General features: G+C 39.3%; 1 protein-coding gene across 4 annotated transcripts in view; it reads right to left on the bottom strand.

Annotated features, from left to right (window-relative positions):
- AKAP9 (A-kinase anchoring protein 9) overlaps positions 1–8,304 on the bottom strand; it is a 159,575-nt gene extending 151,271 nt beyond the window's left edge. For all 4 annotated transcript variants that reach the window (XM_081531342.1, XM_081531343.1, XM_081531344.1 and 1 more), the window contains exon 1: positions 8,037–8,304. In XM_081531342.1, coding sequence (XP_081387468.1) covers positions 8,037–8,084 — 48 coding nt within the window. In that variant the 5' untranslated portion in view covers positions 8,085–8,304. The remainder of the gene's footprint in view (positions 1–8,036) is intronic.
- Positions 8,305–17,260: the final 8,956 nt, after the last annotated feature.

Raw genomic sequence — 17,260 nt, 5'->3', positions numbered from 1 at the left:
GACTTCACTTTCACTTTTCACTTTCATGCACTGGAGGAGGAAATGGCAACCCACTCCAGTGTTCTTGCCTGGAGAATCCCAGGGACGGAGGAGCCTGGTGGGCTGCCGTCTATGGGGTCGCACAGAGTCGGACACGACTGACGCGACTTAGCAGCAGCAGCAGCATACTGTATTGGTGTTTTTCTTTCTGGCTTACTTCACTCTGTATAATGGGCTCCAGTTTCATCCATCTCATTAGAACTGATTCAAATGTATTCTTTTAATGGCTGAGTAATATTCCATTGTGTATATGTACCACAGCTTCCTTATCCATCCGTCTGCTGATGGACATCTAAGTTGCTTCCATGTCTGGCTATTATCAACAGTGCCGCGATGAACACTGGGGTACATGTGTCTCTTTCAATTCTGGTTTCCTCGGTGTGTATGCCCAGCAGTGGGATTGCTGGGTCATATGGCAGTTCTATTTTCAGTTTTTTAAGGAATCTTCACACTGTTCTCCATAGTGGCTGTACTAGTTTGCATTCCCACCAACAGTGTAAGAGGGTTCCCTTTTCTCCACACCCAGGAGAGAAATTTATATAAATTAAAAATTAAATATCAGTTTGGCAAATACAGATGGTTTTACATTAAAATATACCCAATATTTTAAATTATCTTTGAAAAGTTTCTATAACTTTCAGCCAAAACCTATTATTTCATAGAAATTTCCAGCAAATATTTTTAGTTATAATTGGTCCCTGTCCCTGTTTTCCCTGGGGAAACAGTAAGGCAATATCAACTTGAAATAGTGAGACCCCTGAGGAATAAATACTGTCTAATCAGAGTCCACGATGAATGATCCTTAGAAAACAAGGAATTTTGTTTACAAATTCTGTATGCTCAATATCAAGAAGGAAAGAGATTCTTGACCTTATACCCAGTTAGTTGTTCAAAGCTCTGTAACTGGAGAAGCTAATTCAATTAACACAATTTATAAATTCAAATCTTTATAGATGAGGATTTTGAATATTAAAGTTTAGTACAGTTCTTATTAGTAAAAATAATAATTTGGAGGTTTTGAGAAATGATCTCTTAAAAGGAAAGAACTCACTCCAGGGGCTTTAAGAAATGATTTCTTAAAAGGAAAAAAAAAAAGTTAGAGAGAAACTTTTATACCACATAAGAATCTCAGTGAATAGCAACCACAGTAAGAATCATAACCCTGATGGCAACTGAAAACAAACAGCACACTGTTCATGAACAAAGGGGATAAAGGAATTTTTCATGGTACAAAAGAATCTATAGATTTAAATAAATAACCTAGGCAAAATCACTTCTGGAACAATTCTAAATTTTTGAATAGCACTAAATCCATGGGCAAATCAACCACAGCTTTATGCAACATACCTAAATGAGCTTTAAGTATCCTAAGTGATATTTTGGTGACCATGACCACAAAAACTCTAGAAGTAAAAGGGGAGTCACTATGATAACAAAAATATCTTAAGGCTAGTAAAATATCTGTACAAGTCTATTGTGTTCACATATGCAAATGGCAGATCTTTTTGTTGCTAAAGAAGATTAGGTTATTTTTTCCCACAGTGAAAAAGGATTGGTAATGATGAAGCCAAAAACCCAACAGGTGCCCCTTGGACCAACTGCATGCACTTGTTAAACAGCTGGCCATAGAATGAAATTACTCACTGGTCCACACAGAATTCAAACTTTAGCATCATGCTCTAGTCAAACCAAGAACTGAAAGGAAGGACCAGTTTAAATTTTGGCAGAGAGCAGAAGGCCTAAAAAAAAAAAGATGGAAGATAATCTTACTGAAGATGTGTATCTCTCTGTCTCTATCACCTGCCCGAGTGCATGCTTGTCACTCTTCCACCCTCTCAGTATACAAAAATATATATGTAATATAAATACAAGTAATAATAATATTATGCAAAAGAAGTTGGTAACAGCCCTATTAAAAAATGGGCAAAGGACTTGCACAGACACTTCAAAGAAGACAAACAAATGGGCAATAAGCACATGAAAAGATGTTCAACATTCTTAGTCACTAGGAAATTAAAAAGCAAAAGCAAAATGAGATGCCGCTTCCCACCCGCTAGAATAGCCATAATTTTTAAAAACTAGAAAACAGTAAGTGTTGGTGAAGATATGGAGAAATTAGAATTCTTATTACACTGCTGTTGGGAATGGGTATAGCCACTATGGAAAAAGTTTGGTGGTTTCTCAAAAACATAGAATTACCATATGATTCAGAAATTGTACTCCTAGGTATATACCCAAGGGAAATGAAAACTGGTACTCAAATACTATATATGAATGTTCACAGGAGCACTATTCACAATACCCAAAAGGTAGAAACAACTTAAATGCCCATCGATGAATAAGTAAACAAAATGTGGTATATACATACAACAGAATATTATTTAGCCATAAAAGGAAATGAAAAACTGATATATACAATACTGATGCACATTGAAAACATTACACCAAGTGAAAAAAAGGCACCAGGGGTCAAATAGTCTGGTTACATTTACATGAAATATCTAGAATAGGTAAACTTATTGAACTGGAAAGCAGACTGGTAGCTGCTTGAGGCTGGGGGAAGAAGGGAATGAAGAATATCTTAATGGACACATCTTCTTAATGGACACAGGGCTTTATTCTGGGATGATAAAAATGTTTTGGAACTGAACAGAAGTTGTAGTTGCACAATGCTGTGTATGTACTAAATGCCTCTGAATTGTTTTAAGATGGTTAATTTTTATATGACTTCCACCTCAAGTAAAGAAAAAAAAGAAAAATCATAGCTTCTTATATCTAGCACCAGAAGAACTCAAAAAGCTCTCAGTCATTAACAGATTTTTTCTTCAAAACACCTGTTGAGAGTCATGGACTCTGACAGGATTTTTCCCACAGACAATAAGTCACAGTATTCATCATAATTTAAATAAGTGCTTGCCAAGTAAAAGTCCATAGCTGCAGCTGTAGGCGTTCAAAAATGTTGGTTGAACAAATTAGCAAATAAATGTCTTTTCTTGTACAACAAACAGCATATAAATACACACAGAAGTTTCAAATGCAAAACAGCCCTTTTATAAGCTTATAAATAAACTTTGAAAAATTCTGAAGCTTTCCAAATTAAAGTTTTTAAAGAGATGCTAACTAATGAAATAAGATACCCAATTTCAATTTCAGTATAACTGAATTGAGATAAAAAAACGTTCCTTATCATTTAATGTTCAACAATTTACCATGAGAACCTTTTCTAGCTTTCGTATTAGAAGAAACTCACTCACAGTTCAATAATCAGTAGCCTACAACAGATAAATATTTTACAGTCATAGTTTCTTACTACAAACTTTTTATATATAAAAATAAGAAGTGTTTTGTTTAAAAACAATTTTTGCTCTAATCTTGTCATATTCCAGTCACTTGGATAGATCCTGTCTTTTTCACTTCCTCTTTTTCATGAGCTTATTCAACTTTCAGTTTCACTAACAGGACACCACATACCTCCTTACCAAGTCTCTCTTCATCGGATCTTGACGCTCTTTACCCAACCACTGCTCTATCCCTGTTCCTGCCATGTCCCTGGATTAGCCTTCAAAACCTCTCTTCAATATATACTTCGAGAAACCTGTTCTGCCCATTCTTTCCTCCATATTCTCTCTTTAAAGCTCATAAACTAAAAATCATGTTTTGCTTTTTCTTTCAACACTAAAGGTCATGAGTTGGTTTTTAAATCGTAGATAATGCACCACTCTTACAATAAATGTTGAAGGTATCAAACTGCAGTATCTACTTTGAAAGCTAAGCAAGCTATGTCCCTGATAAGAATAAAAAACTAGAAAGTATAAAAGAAACAGGGATGGAGAGCAATGTTCTTAGTGGTGGAGGGGAGTGTCTGAAATATGCAAAAAGAACAGTTATACACCATGACTAACTTTGTCTATCAGAGTGGAAATAATGATTGAAAAGTCCTATTATCAATAACCTAATATACAACTTGCAGAGAGCACTGTCCTTTTTGTATAGAACTGGCACTATTTCTCAAATGGAAAATGCTCATTAAACAATCATATAATTATTACTTACTGAATCCTACAGGCAAAAATTTTTATAACTATTCAACAATGCCAATTATATAAAATGCTGAATAGCTGATAAAAACTTTGGTTTTACAGAATTCTGCCAGTAGAATGTTAAAAAGTATACATACTGTGAATATGCAGAAGTAATCTTATACTAAATATACAACTGTCCTCTAATTCTGTTTGCTAATATTACAACACTTTCTTTTACCTAAAATTGTAGATAATTTTACTTGGAAAAAACTGAAGTCATTCAAAGTGGAGTTAGAAGTCTGGATCAACACAAGGACAGCCTGTGTAGCACTGTCCTTGACAGCACCTTGCAATGAGGTTAGCCTGGTTCTGAAAATATTTACTTAATGCAGTAACGTCTCATGTCTTCATGGGTCATGCTTCTTACTACATCAGTACTGAGGAAGTAACTGAGGACCCAACAGCAAATGAAAAAAACCAACAAGTAGCAGCAGAACGAAATTGTCATAAAGCACATTCACAGGGCTCCATCAGGGCTTGGTTATCACAGACCACCCCCTCAAGCTCAGTTACTGGTTCCTCCAGTCACAGCAAATCTAAAACAGCAAATTAGGGGAGGAGGCAGGTGAGATGGAGTAACGCAAGATAGGCATGTTCATGGCAATGACAATCGACAGAGAAAAAGGATAAGATCTACAAAGCCAGAAAGGAGATATATAAATGTCTAATGATAGAGATCCCAACTACATAACAGAAACAGCACTGGAATAAGAATTATAGTTCCAGAACTACACCAATGAAAGGGCCCTTGGGAAACCTCATCTTCTTGTTCTGAATAATGATCAAACAATATAACATTCTCTTCAACATACTATATTTGATAAGCTCTTATTGTTTCTAAAAATGGCATTTAAACATTTTTACTGGTCATAAAGGAAATATACTGCAGACAATGTGGAAAATACTAAAAGTGTAAAGGAAATTAAAACTGCCTATAACCACCATCCTAAGAGAACCATCATTTATATCTTGGCGCATTTTTTTTCAGGTGTCTTCATGTATAAAGATTGTATATATACTTTTTTTGGTAACATTTTTACCAATCTGGTGTTATTTGTGGGCATTTCCCCAAATCAGAACGTTTCTGCAGAATTATTTTAATGGCTACATATATAGAAATTTGGGCTTCCCTGGTGGCTCAGATGGTAAAGAATCCACCTGCAATGTGGGAGACCTGGGTTTGATCCCTGGGTTGGGAAGATCACCTGGAGGAGGGCATGGCTACCCACTCCAGTATTATCGCCTGGAGAATCCCCATGGACAGAGGGTCGCAAAGAGTCGGACACGACTGAGTGACTAAGCACAGCACACATACCAAATTTATTCTCCTATCATTGTGAATTTTGGTTGGTATAACACACTTTATAAAGTATACTATACTGTATTCACAACAGGTCATTTAAAAAATGATTATTTATAGATACAGAAAGGAAGTAGTTTTCCAATGAATAGTTTACCAAACACCAAGAAGAAAATTTACAAGTTGTGGTCTGTAAAACTAGATTAGCAAATACAGTATTTAAATTCAATGAACAAACAAGACATTTAGAGAACCAAGTATCTGAATAAAGTTTTAGAAATGGTTATTTTAAGTGACTTCTAATGCCAGCAATGAGACTTCCAATGAAGAGAATTCTGAATTACTGTTATTAAATTACAACATGCTGGTCAAGCAGCACACATTAACAGCTCATAGTCATTCTGCTCATGCATTCACTAAGGAAATATTTACTGCATACTTACTATTTGATAGGTATCAGGCTAGATTGCATTAAATATCAATATCAACAACCTTCTTTGTAAAACAGTCTTAAAAATGAGGTAGCAACATTTAACACATTTTAACAAGTGAAACAATTTGCCACAAATCCTACAATACCACCTCTTTTCACTGTACTTATTACCCAGTATCTGTCCTGCTAAACTTTGAGCAACTTCAGAAAACAGACTGTCACCATCTCTGTATTTCCAGCTCTTAGTGTAAAACAGGAGTTTGACACAGGTTTGCTTAACGACCTTACACTCACAACCCAAAGATTTTAAGTCCTAATACAAAAGCATACATTTATACAAAAGAAGTAACATATACACTATTTTCGATGTCCATGTTCCTATTGTCCATGCTCCTATCAGTCTTCATAACCTTAATGGCTGAAAAATATTCTATCATACTTAAATAATATAGTTTAGAAAGTGATTCTCCTAACATTGTCTTTGAAGGTTGTCCCAGTGTTTTTATATTTTGGTGCCAATGCTCTAGCAAACATATCTTGCCTGACATGTCTCAAATTTATTTCTGAATAGAAAAATTCAGCTCAATTCTAGAAGATAATCTTTCACATGAAAGTGAATGTTAAAAGGAGAAGATTTTTATCCCATAGGCAGAAGTTTGAAAGACAAAAACCACACATACACACAAAGAAACTAGAATTCCTTTTTGCCAAACCAAAGCAATTTACATAAATCCTCTATTATGAGAGGTGTTGTCCAAAGTAAACTGTTTTTTGGACTGCTTCATATATACTTAGGAAAGATACTTCTGGAGGCAGATAGTAAAAATACTGAGGTAACAAGCAAACGTCTAATTAGAACTTCAATGCTTTTGGAAGGATGTGCATACTTTTCCTCCACTTTCTTGGATTCACAGATTGTACTCAGAACCCCAAGACTGCAGAAATCTAAGCAACTTTGAGATCTTAAAGATGCCTTGATTTCCTTTCCCTGTGTATAGATCCTAAAATAACAATCTACCTGATACAAACACTTAAGGTTTGACCTTAGATAATACAGAGCTAGTTTATATGTTTATATTAATTTCAGAAACGTATGTTAAGCATCTACGATTGTATCTCTGCAGTGTGGTTCTTCAGTGATTACTGAAATCACAGACCCTGTCTCGTTTTGCTTATTTGGAGGGAGGAGATGAAGAGGAAAAGAAACAGTCAAACTATATTATAATTTAATTGAGATACAAGTACGACTGTGAACAATCATCTCTAATAAAACAACATACAGTCTATAAACTGTAATTTCATTATAGGGAGGAAAGGGTCCTTTTGGCCAGTTAAAAAATATGCTCAAGCACGTAATTTTAAAAAGAAATATTCTATTTAATTTATATTTCGTCTATGTCAAATTTTTCATGAAACTCAGTGAATAATAAAATCTTTTCCATTGTTTGCTTTACAGTCTTTTTCATACACACATATAAGATAGGGACTCGACAAGAAAGCAAGAATTCTACAGGTGATGCTAAGAATATGGACCCTTTCGTCCCCAGAAGTTCCATTCACAGACTGCAGTAACATTCCACACAATACAAGGCGCATGCCATGACAAAGACCTCCAAACACAAACATACAAAGCCATGCTTCGAAAAACGCCCCTACAGCGAAGTTCACAGCTGGCACTTGTGGCATACTCAAGCCACGACTGAGGCAGCTGTCACAGGCCAATCACACACTCAAGTGTGCCAGCGTGCCACCTAAGAAAGCCAAGCCGATGATGAGCGTACAAATCCCCAGCCGAATAAAGAAGAGCCCCAAATCACAACCCCCCCCGCGAAAAGCACAATGTCTGCACAACCCAAAAAACTCCCTCAAAACAAGTCAAAGGTTGGAGATTCAGAAGCAAGCTATATCAGCTTATACAGTAAAAAGAGAGGATTTAGGCATTCACGAGAAAGGAACCACACCACCCAGGCATCACGGAAATAACCGCTAGGTAGTGCATCACCAGGCTTTTTCAATTAGAAAAGGGAGACGAGGGCAAGGGGAAAAAGCAGACGCCGCAGGACCTCTGTCCCAGGCAGCGCGCGGGGCTTGCTGAGCCGAGGCCTCCGCTTCGCAGGACCCCTCCCAACCCGCCGCAGCCACCACCTCCCAGCGCAGGCCGAGCGGCCTCCAGCTCTCTCACCTTGGCTTTGCCAGCCTCCAGCTTCTTTCGTCTCTCTTCGTCCTCCATAGCTTCTGCGGGAAAGGCTGGGGGAACACAGGCAGGGGGGTCGGGGACAGAAAGGCAAGGTCGGCTCCGACGGGGGTGGGACCGCGAGCTCCGCGGCGCAGGGCGCAGGGCCGGGCCCGGCGCTCGCCCCTCCCGGAGTGGAACCAGTCTGCGCGCTCACTGGCTGGCCGCCCTAGGCCGCACGGGCAGCGTCGTCACCACCGCCGCCATCTTCGTCTCCACGTAAACACACGGCGGGACGGGCGGGGGGAACACGTCATCCGCGCAGCCGCCGGGAGTCCGGCCGCGCCGGGCAGGTGCGCCGGCCGCCCCGCCCCGCCCCGCCCCGCCGCGGCCCCCCCGCGGCCCCCCCGCGGCCCCCCCTCGGCCCCGCCGCCGCTGCGGCGGCCCCCGCCCGGCCTACCGCCCGCGGCGCCCCCTGGCGGAAACCACGCTTTCCCGAGGACGAGTGCCGCTGCCGGATGGCGCCCTGGCTGAGGAGGTGGGGGAGAGGGGACTGTGTCTGGGGCACTGTTCGGACCCCCACCGTTGTCCAAGGGACTCAGTGGTCGTTTTTAGAACATTTGAGATTTTTCAAGTTTCAAAGCAAAGGAGAAAATACAGGTGCCTAACGGTGAAATTGGTGAACGCTGAAAACCCCCAAAGGAAAAGACGGGGGCGAAGAGGGAGTTGGATTGGGGAAGGGACCCACCGGACGACAGTTTTTCAGCCTAGATTGACTGGTCAACCCGGAGGACTGGCAGGGCGGCCAGTAGCCTTCACTCCATCCTTAGCTGAAAGTGCCTCCCTTTTTTCTCACGTGAGGCTGCCCAATCGCCTGTTCATCTTCAAGGCCCACCTCACTCGCTGCCCTGAATAGTTTTTCTGATCTCTTTGTTCCCTCCAATCTTAACTTAATCCCCTCCCACGCCTCCTAGGAGCTTCCCCTTAGCTATGGTGTCCTGAAAGGAGCCTAGGCTTTGCAACCTGGGTTGAGGACAAAGCCAGCATAGACTTTTTCGCTTAAATGACCTTGAACAAGTTACCTATCCTCCTCTAGCTTACCTGGAAGTTTTGCAAGGCTTGTTAACATATGTGACTGTCCCTGGTATATTAAAATATCCTTAATGTCAGTTCTCTTCTCCCTGTATTTCCTTTATGTACTCTGCATGATGTTTTAATAACTCGTGCCCTTCTTTATTGGAGAAGGAAATGGCAACCCACTCCAGTATTCTTGCCTAGAGAATCCTGTGGACGGAGGAGCCTGGTGGGCTGCTGTCCACAGGGTCGCACAGAGTCGGACACGACTGAAGCGACTTAGCATGCATGCATGCATGCATTGGAGAAGGAAATGGCAACCCACTCCAGTATTCTTGCCTGGAGAATCCCAGGGACGGCGGAGCCTGGTGGGCTGCCATCTATGGAGTCACACAGTGTCAGACGTGATTGAAACGACTTAACAGCAGCAGGAGCAGCCCTTCTTAATTCACCTCCTACTCCCGACTCCTTAATGGCAAAGACTGTCTTGCTCACCTTGGCATTACTAAAAAGACCAGCGAAATGCTTCACACTCAATAAACACTTGTTGGATTGAATTGAGACATTTTAATAAATTTAGCATGACTCTCCTTCCTTTATTTTCATGTGTTCCCTCATTACTTCCTTTTTCCTCCCCACCATCTTACCTTCATATCTATTTCTAGGATGGACCAACTAACTACACTTTTTGATTTCTCAGGTTGATGATGTTTCTCCTTTGTTTTGGGTTAGGTTGGACTGAAAAACTAGTATGTGTGAACTGGAATAAGCTATGTGTTCAATCATACAAGTGGTGTTGAGTGAAAATTGGATTAAAAAAAGGAAAAAGAAGAAAAGTAAAGATCTTAAATCTACCACAAACTGAAGTCCAGTTTTGAATAGTCCTGGTTTAGAAATTCTTAGATTTAAAAAAAATATTTTTTTTCTCAGACCCCATAATGCATACATAATTGTGGCAGCTTGTAACACCCAAGTATATATCGCCCTGTTTTCCTAACCTGAATTGAGAAGTGGATGAGATTAAGCATTTTATCATGGGAATAAATAATTCAAACAATAAAAGAGATGATTTATTGTCACCCGGCTAGCTGAGAGTAAAACTAAGACTGGAACTAAGTGTTCTAATAGTGCAGTGATTTAAATACTGCCCGGACAGAGGGATTGTGTTTGTAGGTTCTGATTGTCTAGGAGGAGGAAGCCCTATAATATCTGACAAGATATTCCTGCTTGTTAATAGATGCTGCTTTTCAGTAACTAAGGAATTCACTTGTTTGTTCCACTATGTGCTGAAACCATTCAAGAAATATTTGTTCCAGTATGCACTGAAAATGTTCAAGAATCTTTTAAAGGAATAAGATTATTTCAGTGTTTCCCATTACTAAGACCAGCCAATCATATCTGACAAGATATTCCTGCTTGTTAATAGATGCTGCTTTTCAGTAACTAAGGAATTCACTTGTTTGTTCCACTATGTGCTGAAACCATTCAAGAAATATTTGTTCCAGTATGCACTGAAAATGTTCAAGAATCTTTTAAAGGAATAAGATTATTTCAGTGTTTCCCATTACTAAGACCAGCCAATCATACATGTTTGTCTTATATTAATATACAATGGGTGCTCAATAAATGTTGAAAGTTGTATATTGACTTCTGTTACAAGGGCAAACATGTGGCACTAGTGCTCAAACACTTCCTTCTGGCAACTATTCAAGTGATATCATTCATTCACATCATTTCCTGAGAAGATATCTGAGCAAAGAATTGCAAGAAATGAGAGAATGAGCCATGGAGAAAGGTGAGGATATTGCAAGTCTAAAGATCCTGAAGCTAGATCATGACTGTCTTGATAAAAGCAGGAGGCAAGGGTGGCTAGAGTAGAGTAAGCAAGGAGGAGAACAGTAGGAGATGAGATCAGAGAAGTAACAGGAGGCCAGATCCTGTAGAGTTCTGAAGGTCCTTAAGGACTGGCTTGTACACTAAGTGAGACTGGGAGCCATTGGAGAATTTTGAGCAGATAGGTGAAATGTTCTGGCTTATGTTATTAAAAGACCTCTGTCTAAGAGCAGACCGGACTATAGGGGATCATTTTGGATGCTACTGCAATAATCTAGACAACAGATACTAGGAGTTTGGACAATGGTAGCGGTAGTGAATTAGATTCTGGGTATATCTTAAACATGGAACTAAGAGTGCCACAGGAGTTGTAGATTGAATATGAAATTTGAGATAAAAAGAGGAGTCAAAGTTGACTCTAATGTTTTTGTCCTGAGTAACTGAAATGATGGAGTTGCCAATAACTGAAATGGGGAAGAGTAAATTTGGAGGAGACCATGAGTTCAGTTTTGAACTTGATAAATTAGAGAGATGTATTAGGTATTTGAGGAGTAATGTCAAGTATAGCTCTGGTTATCTGAGTCTGGAGTTCAGAAGAGAGGTCCATGCAAGAAATATTGATTTGAAAATAATCAGCATATAGGTGGCATTTTAAGGTGAGGGCTTGGATGAGATCGTCTGGTGCCATGGTGTCCAACACGATAGCCATTAGCCACATGTGACTACTGAACATATGAAATATGGCTTGTCTGAACTAAGATATGCTATAAGTGTAACACACTGGATTTTAAAGACTTAGTATTTATAACCAAAGAATTTAAAATATTTCATTGAAATGAATCATGAGGGTCCATCATGGAGAATTACCTTAAATGCTGTGCTGTGCCTCAGTCGTGTCCAACTCTTTGTGATCCCATGGACTGTAGCCCACCAGGCTCCTCTGTCCACGAGGGTTCTCCGGGCAAGAATAGTGGAGTGGGTTGCATGCCCTACTCCAGGGGATTTTCCCAACCCAGGGATTGAATGAACCCAGGGATTGAACCCAGGCCTCCCGCATTGCAGGCGGATTGTTTACTGTCTGAGCCACCAGGGAAGCCCTTTCCTTACATAGTTACCATTGAATGTCCTTTGGACAAAGCCCCTCTTTCTAAATTAAAAATGGTCCTGAAGAGCTTCCTTAGTCAAGGCCAAGTATTAAAATTGAAAGTTAAGATTAATCCACCAATCATGTGGTTGCAAAGAGCTGGACATGACTTAGTGACTGAACAACAAATGAGATATTAAATTATTTTTATTTGTCTTTCAGGAAACATTTTATTGTCACTCCAAGTGTAAGAATTTTCACTGACAGAAAATCAACACCTTTAGATAATCTCCCATATAACTCAGCTCAGCTTTTGAATCTTGAGTTTTGTAATCATATCAACCTATTTCCAAAAGATTGTTCTACCTGTAGCCAAATCATATTTGGAGAAGTTTTCTCCATCCTTCCCCCCTGCTGCTGCCACTAAGCGGCCAAGTCGCTTCAGTTGGGTCCGACTCTGTGACCCCATGGACTGTAGCCCATCAGCCTCATCTGTCCATGGGATTCTCCAGGCAAGAATACTGGAGTGGGTTGCCACTCCTGACCCAGGAATCGAACCCGCAGCTCCTGCGGCTCCTGTATTAGCAGGTGGGTTTCTTTACCACTAGTGCTGCCTGGGAAGCCCATCCTTCCCCCACCTCAACCAGTATACTGTAATTGCCATTTCACGTTATTCGATCTTTCACAAATTGGTAAGATGCAGCCTGCCATCTCATTTAGAAGCCAGTATCTATCAATAGACCTTGACTTCACAAAACCTGCAGCAGCACTTGAGGCAATTCCTTACATTCTGTATTTTTTTTTAATGGTTTTTCTCTTTTATATTGTCTTGGAAAAAAGGTTCCTCCTAAATTCAGGAGGAGGAACATTACAGTTTGTTTTTAGCCATTTCTCTTATGGATTACATACTTTTTCCTTATCCCTTTCTCATAAGGTCTATCTGAAATACGTTTGGTCATTCTAGTTGCCATTCTATGGATATTTGCAAAATCCTATATAATTCATTTAAGTTAACCAAGTGATTTTCGTTAAATATTTGAACTATGTGTTTCACAATAGTACAATTGTCTTGGGTTTTCCTATGTGCTTAATTCCTATTTGTGTGTCACACATACTTTAATAACAATACCACATGATTAATGTATTTTGAATTTCAACCCTATTCTTTAAAGCACCACACCCACTGGTGAATTCTGTATTTTGTTGTACAAGCCATTTAAAAATGAGTCAGATTTAAAATGAATCAGTAATGCCTTATCAGTAATTCCTTACAAACAGGTATACATCTTTCTCATTTTTCAAAAGCAGTTCTTGTAAAACAGAAACACCATGGATTTTACTGATTATTCCCTTGAATTTTTCCAAACTTAATACAAAACACTGAGTATCCAGATACATGATCCTATGGTAATAAAATGTTATCTCAAAATTATTCAGAGAAAGCTTTCATCTATGACTATCTTCATGGCTTTCCTTCCCTAATTAGAAGACATTCACCTACCATTTCCACTGAGCATGCTTCACCATCACTTGTCATGCAACCTGCCTAAAACTATGCTCAAGAATCTTCCATCTAGGAGTAACACTTCTAAGCATCTCTACTTCAGTTAATGACCTTCTTCTTCTAGTCTCTTCATCTTGAGACCTTGAAGACATTTTGAATTCCTCTTTACCTCTTCCATCGTATATATCAGGAACATGCCCTGTTGTGCTTTCTTTCCCAGGGCATCTTGATTCCTTCCCAGTTTTTCTTTTTCCACCGCCCACATGGTCGATTATACCCCTATTATCTTACATTTTGAAGATTTCAGAAGACTCCAATTTGTATATCACGTTCATTCTTCTCCATTATCTTCTAGTCCTTAGAAGTCTGTCAGATTAGCCTTCCAAAACACAACTATCACTGTCATCCCATTATAAAATGACTTCCTACTGCACAATAAAAGGACCTTCAAATTCCTAAATCTGTCACTCAAGGCCCTCCCTAATCTGCCCTAGCTTGACTCCGTAGTCCTAACTCCAACTCTTCCCCCTTCCCGACTCCCCACTCAGGTGCTCCCTGGGCTCCCCATGAAGCAATTGCTAAATGACACTTGGACAATGCCAGAAATCCATATACAGTTTCAGAGTCATCACAAGACAGATATTTCTGGGACATACAACTGAACTTATTTTGCAAATGCAGCTAGTACCCTTTGCAATTAGGGTTAAGCTATGGGCTCCAAAATCACTGCTGATGGTGATTGCAGCCATGAAATTAAAAAACGCTTACTCCTTGGAAGGAAGGTTATGGCCAACCTAGATAGCATATTTAAAAGCAGAGACATTACTTTGCCAACAAAAGTCCATCTAGTCAAGGCTATGGTTTTTCCAGTGGTCATGTATGGATGTGAGAGTTGGACGGTGAAGAAAGCTGAGCGCCAAAGAATTGATGCTTTTGAACTGTGGTGTTGGAGAAGACTCTTGAGAGTCCCTTGGACTGCAAGGAGATCCAATCAATCCATCCTAAAGGAGATCCATCCTGGCTGTTCATTGGAAGGACTGATGTTGAAGCTGAAACTCCAATACTTTGGCCACCTCATGCGAAGAGTTGACTCATTGGAAAAGACCCTAATGCTGAGTAGGATTGGGGGCAGGAGGAGAAGGGGACGACAGAGGATGAGATGGTTGGATGGCATCACTGACTCGATGGACATGGGTTTGGGTAGACTCTGGGAGTTGGTGATGGACAGAGAGGCCTGGCGTGCTACAATTCATGGGGTGGCAAAGAGTCGGACACGACTGAGTGACTGAACTGAACTGAACTGAAGAAAAAGGAGACATTAAACCCTAAAACCAAAAACGATTATTTTTACCTATTAATAGAGGTGAAAATATATGAAAAGGAAATAGGAGGGAGCATTTTTGCAGAATAAGAAACTGAAGGCTCAAGAGGTTAAGTGACTTGCCTGAATTTCCATGGTTAGGGAGCAAAAGTCCTACCCAGAATTATTCCCAGGCCCCAATTTGTCTTACTGCATTGCGTTAAGCTGCTCCTCCAAACAAAATCAGTACCTGAGTTTGAAAGGAATAAATACATGCTTCCAGAATGTATTAAATAAAACTGAGGACTTTTTTGGTTAAATTTTAAGGTTTCAAAAGATTATTTATGACTTCTGAAATCAGAACTTGTTTGAAGTGGCCTAATGAAGTGTTAGAGAAACTAAGATGTTACTGTTACCAAGATGGAATTATATGCCTATAATCCAAGATACTGCAATTGATTACTGAAGAGAATATATACTAACTTCAGATCTTCAAGGATATTCATGACACCAAGTAGTCACAGAACATAATCTAAATGAGTTTCTCAAAGAGTTGTATCAAGGGTCCAAGTAGTTTTTAAAGTCAAGATACACTTAGTTTTGAATCTGAAAGAAAATTTCAAATAATCTTGCAGTGTCTCTTCTGTTTTCACCAAGAGGCTGTGAAATATTAAATACCCTCTATAGTACACTTCATGGCAAATAGATGGGGTAAAAATGGAAACAGTGGCAGACTTAAATTTCTTGGGCTCCAAAATCACTATGGATGGTGACTCCAGCCATGAAATTAAAATACACTTGCTTCTTGGAAGAAAAACTATGATAATTCTAGATAGCATATTAAAAAGCAAAGACATAGCTTTGCCAACAAAGGTCCATACAGTCAGAGCTATGGTTTTTCCAGTAGTCATGTACAGATGTGAGCACTGGACCATGAAGGCTGAGAGCTTAAGAACTTATGCGTTCAAACTGTGGTGCTGGAGAAGACTCTTGAGAGTCCCTTGGGCAGCAAAGAGGTCAATCCTAAGGGAAATCAACCCTGAATATTCATTGGAAGGATTGATGCTGAAGCTGAAGCTCCAATACTTTGGTAATCTGATGCCAAGAGCTGACTCATTGGAAAAGACCCAGATGCTGGGAAAGATTGAAGGCAGGAGGAGAAGTGGACGACAGCGAATGAGATGGTTGGATGCCGTCACTGACTCAATGGACATGAGTTTCAGCAAACTCCTGGAGATGGTGAAAGACTTGGAAGCATGGTGTGCTGCAGTCCATGGGGTTGCAAAAAGTCAGACCCAACTTAGTGACTGAACAACACTTAAAATGCCCTTCTTAGGGAAATTGCCCCTAGTTGCTATGGCTTGTGCTGGATTTGAGTGAAACATTTTGTTTATGCTTGGCTACTAATGTTTGGACCTCTAAAAAGACGGACACAAAGGCAGCTGATCGCTTGTGAATTAATATGGCATACAATTCTAACCAGTTTCAGCACTCATTTTGAATGGTGACTTATGGACCTAATCACAATATCTCCCTCTTGGAAAGTCAGATGCCTTGTCAACTGAGAGAATTTAGGCATGATTCCAATTTTCCATGATACCTGATATACTTCCTAGTCTTGCAAGTACCCATGTAACTCTATAACTCAGAAGATAATGTTTTGGCTACCTACATCACAGTATGTATTTGCAAAAAACCTCCATTGCCAATGGTAAACAGAGTATGACTTTTCTCTGCATCTTTAAAATGTCTAACAAAGATTTTATGTAAAGTCTATGCCACTTTAAAAAGGGCAAAATAATATGAAATATTTGAATGCTTTCTATATCCCCAAAATTAATATACACAAATAAATTAATGTGATGGATAATATATACATATATCTCGTCACATGAATTTCTATTCGTCCAAGAAATCAGGACGAGAACTCACCTCTTTGAAGATATGTAAGGTAATTCTGAATATGTTGTGTGTGTGTGTTTGTGTGTGTGTGTGCGTGTGTGTGTGTAGGTATGTGTGTGTATAGCAGGCTATAGAACTTTGCTAGAGTCTCTTGGAATAAGCTGTCAACCAAAAATCATCACAAACTTCTGTTTCTAATCTAATAACTGGAATATCATTTGTTATTGTGCAGCAATGATTTAATAAAAGCTACCTAAACATTTGAAAGACCTAATGTGTTTGAAGGAATTGAATATGACATCTACATTGACAAATAAACTGAGATATGACATAGTACCACTTTTTGAAAGAAAATATCCTAATTTACTAGTTTAAAATATAGAATCTCAGTCTACAGATATGATTTTGATTATAAAGTTTGCTGATTTACCTTTACAAGAGTGACTTAATTTTTATCTTGAAACATTTCTGTAATAGCTTAAAAAAAACTTGTTATTTTGTTAATGTCCAGATTACATTTGTTGATTCCCTAATTT

This window comes from Giraffa tippelskirchi, chromosome 10, assembly GCF_054371585.1.
Source record: "Giraffa tippelskirchi isolate mGirTip1 chromosome 10, T2T-mGirTip1v1.2.pri, whole genome shotgun sequence".
NCBI lineage: Eukaryota > Metazoa > Chordata > Mammalia > Artiodactyla > Giraffidae > Giraffa > Giraffa tippelskirchi.
The sequence above is the reverse complement of the archived record's forward strand: the minus strand, read 5'-3'. Positions and strand labels throughout refer to the sequence as shown.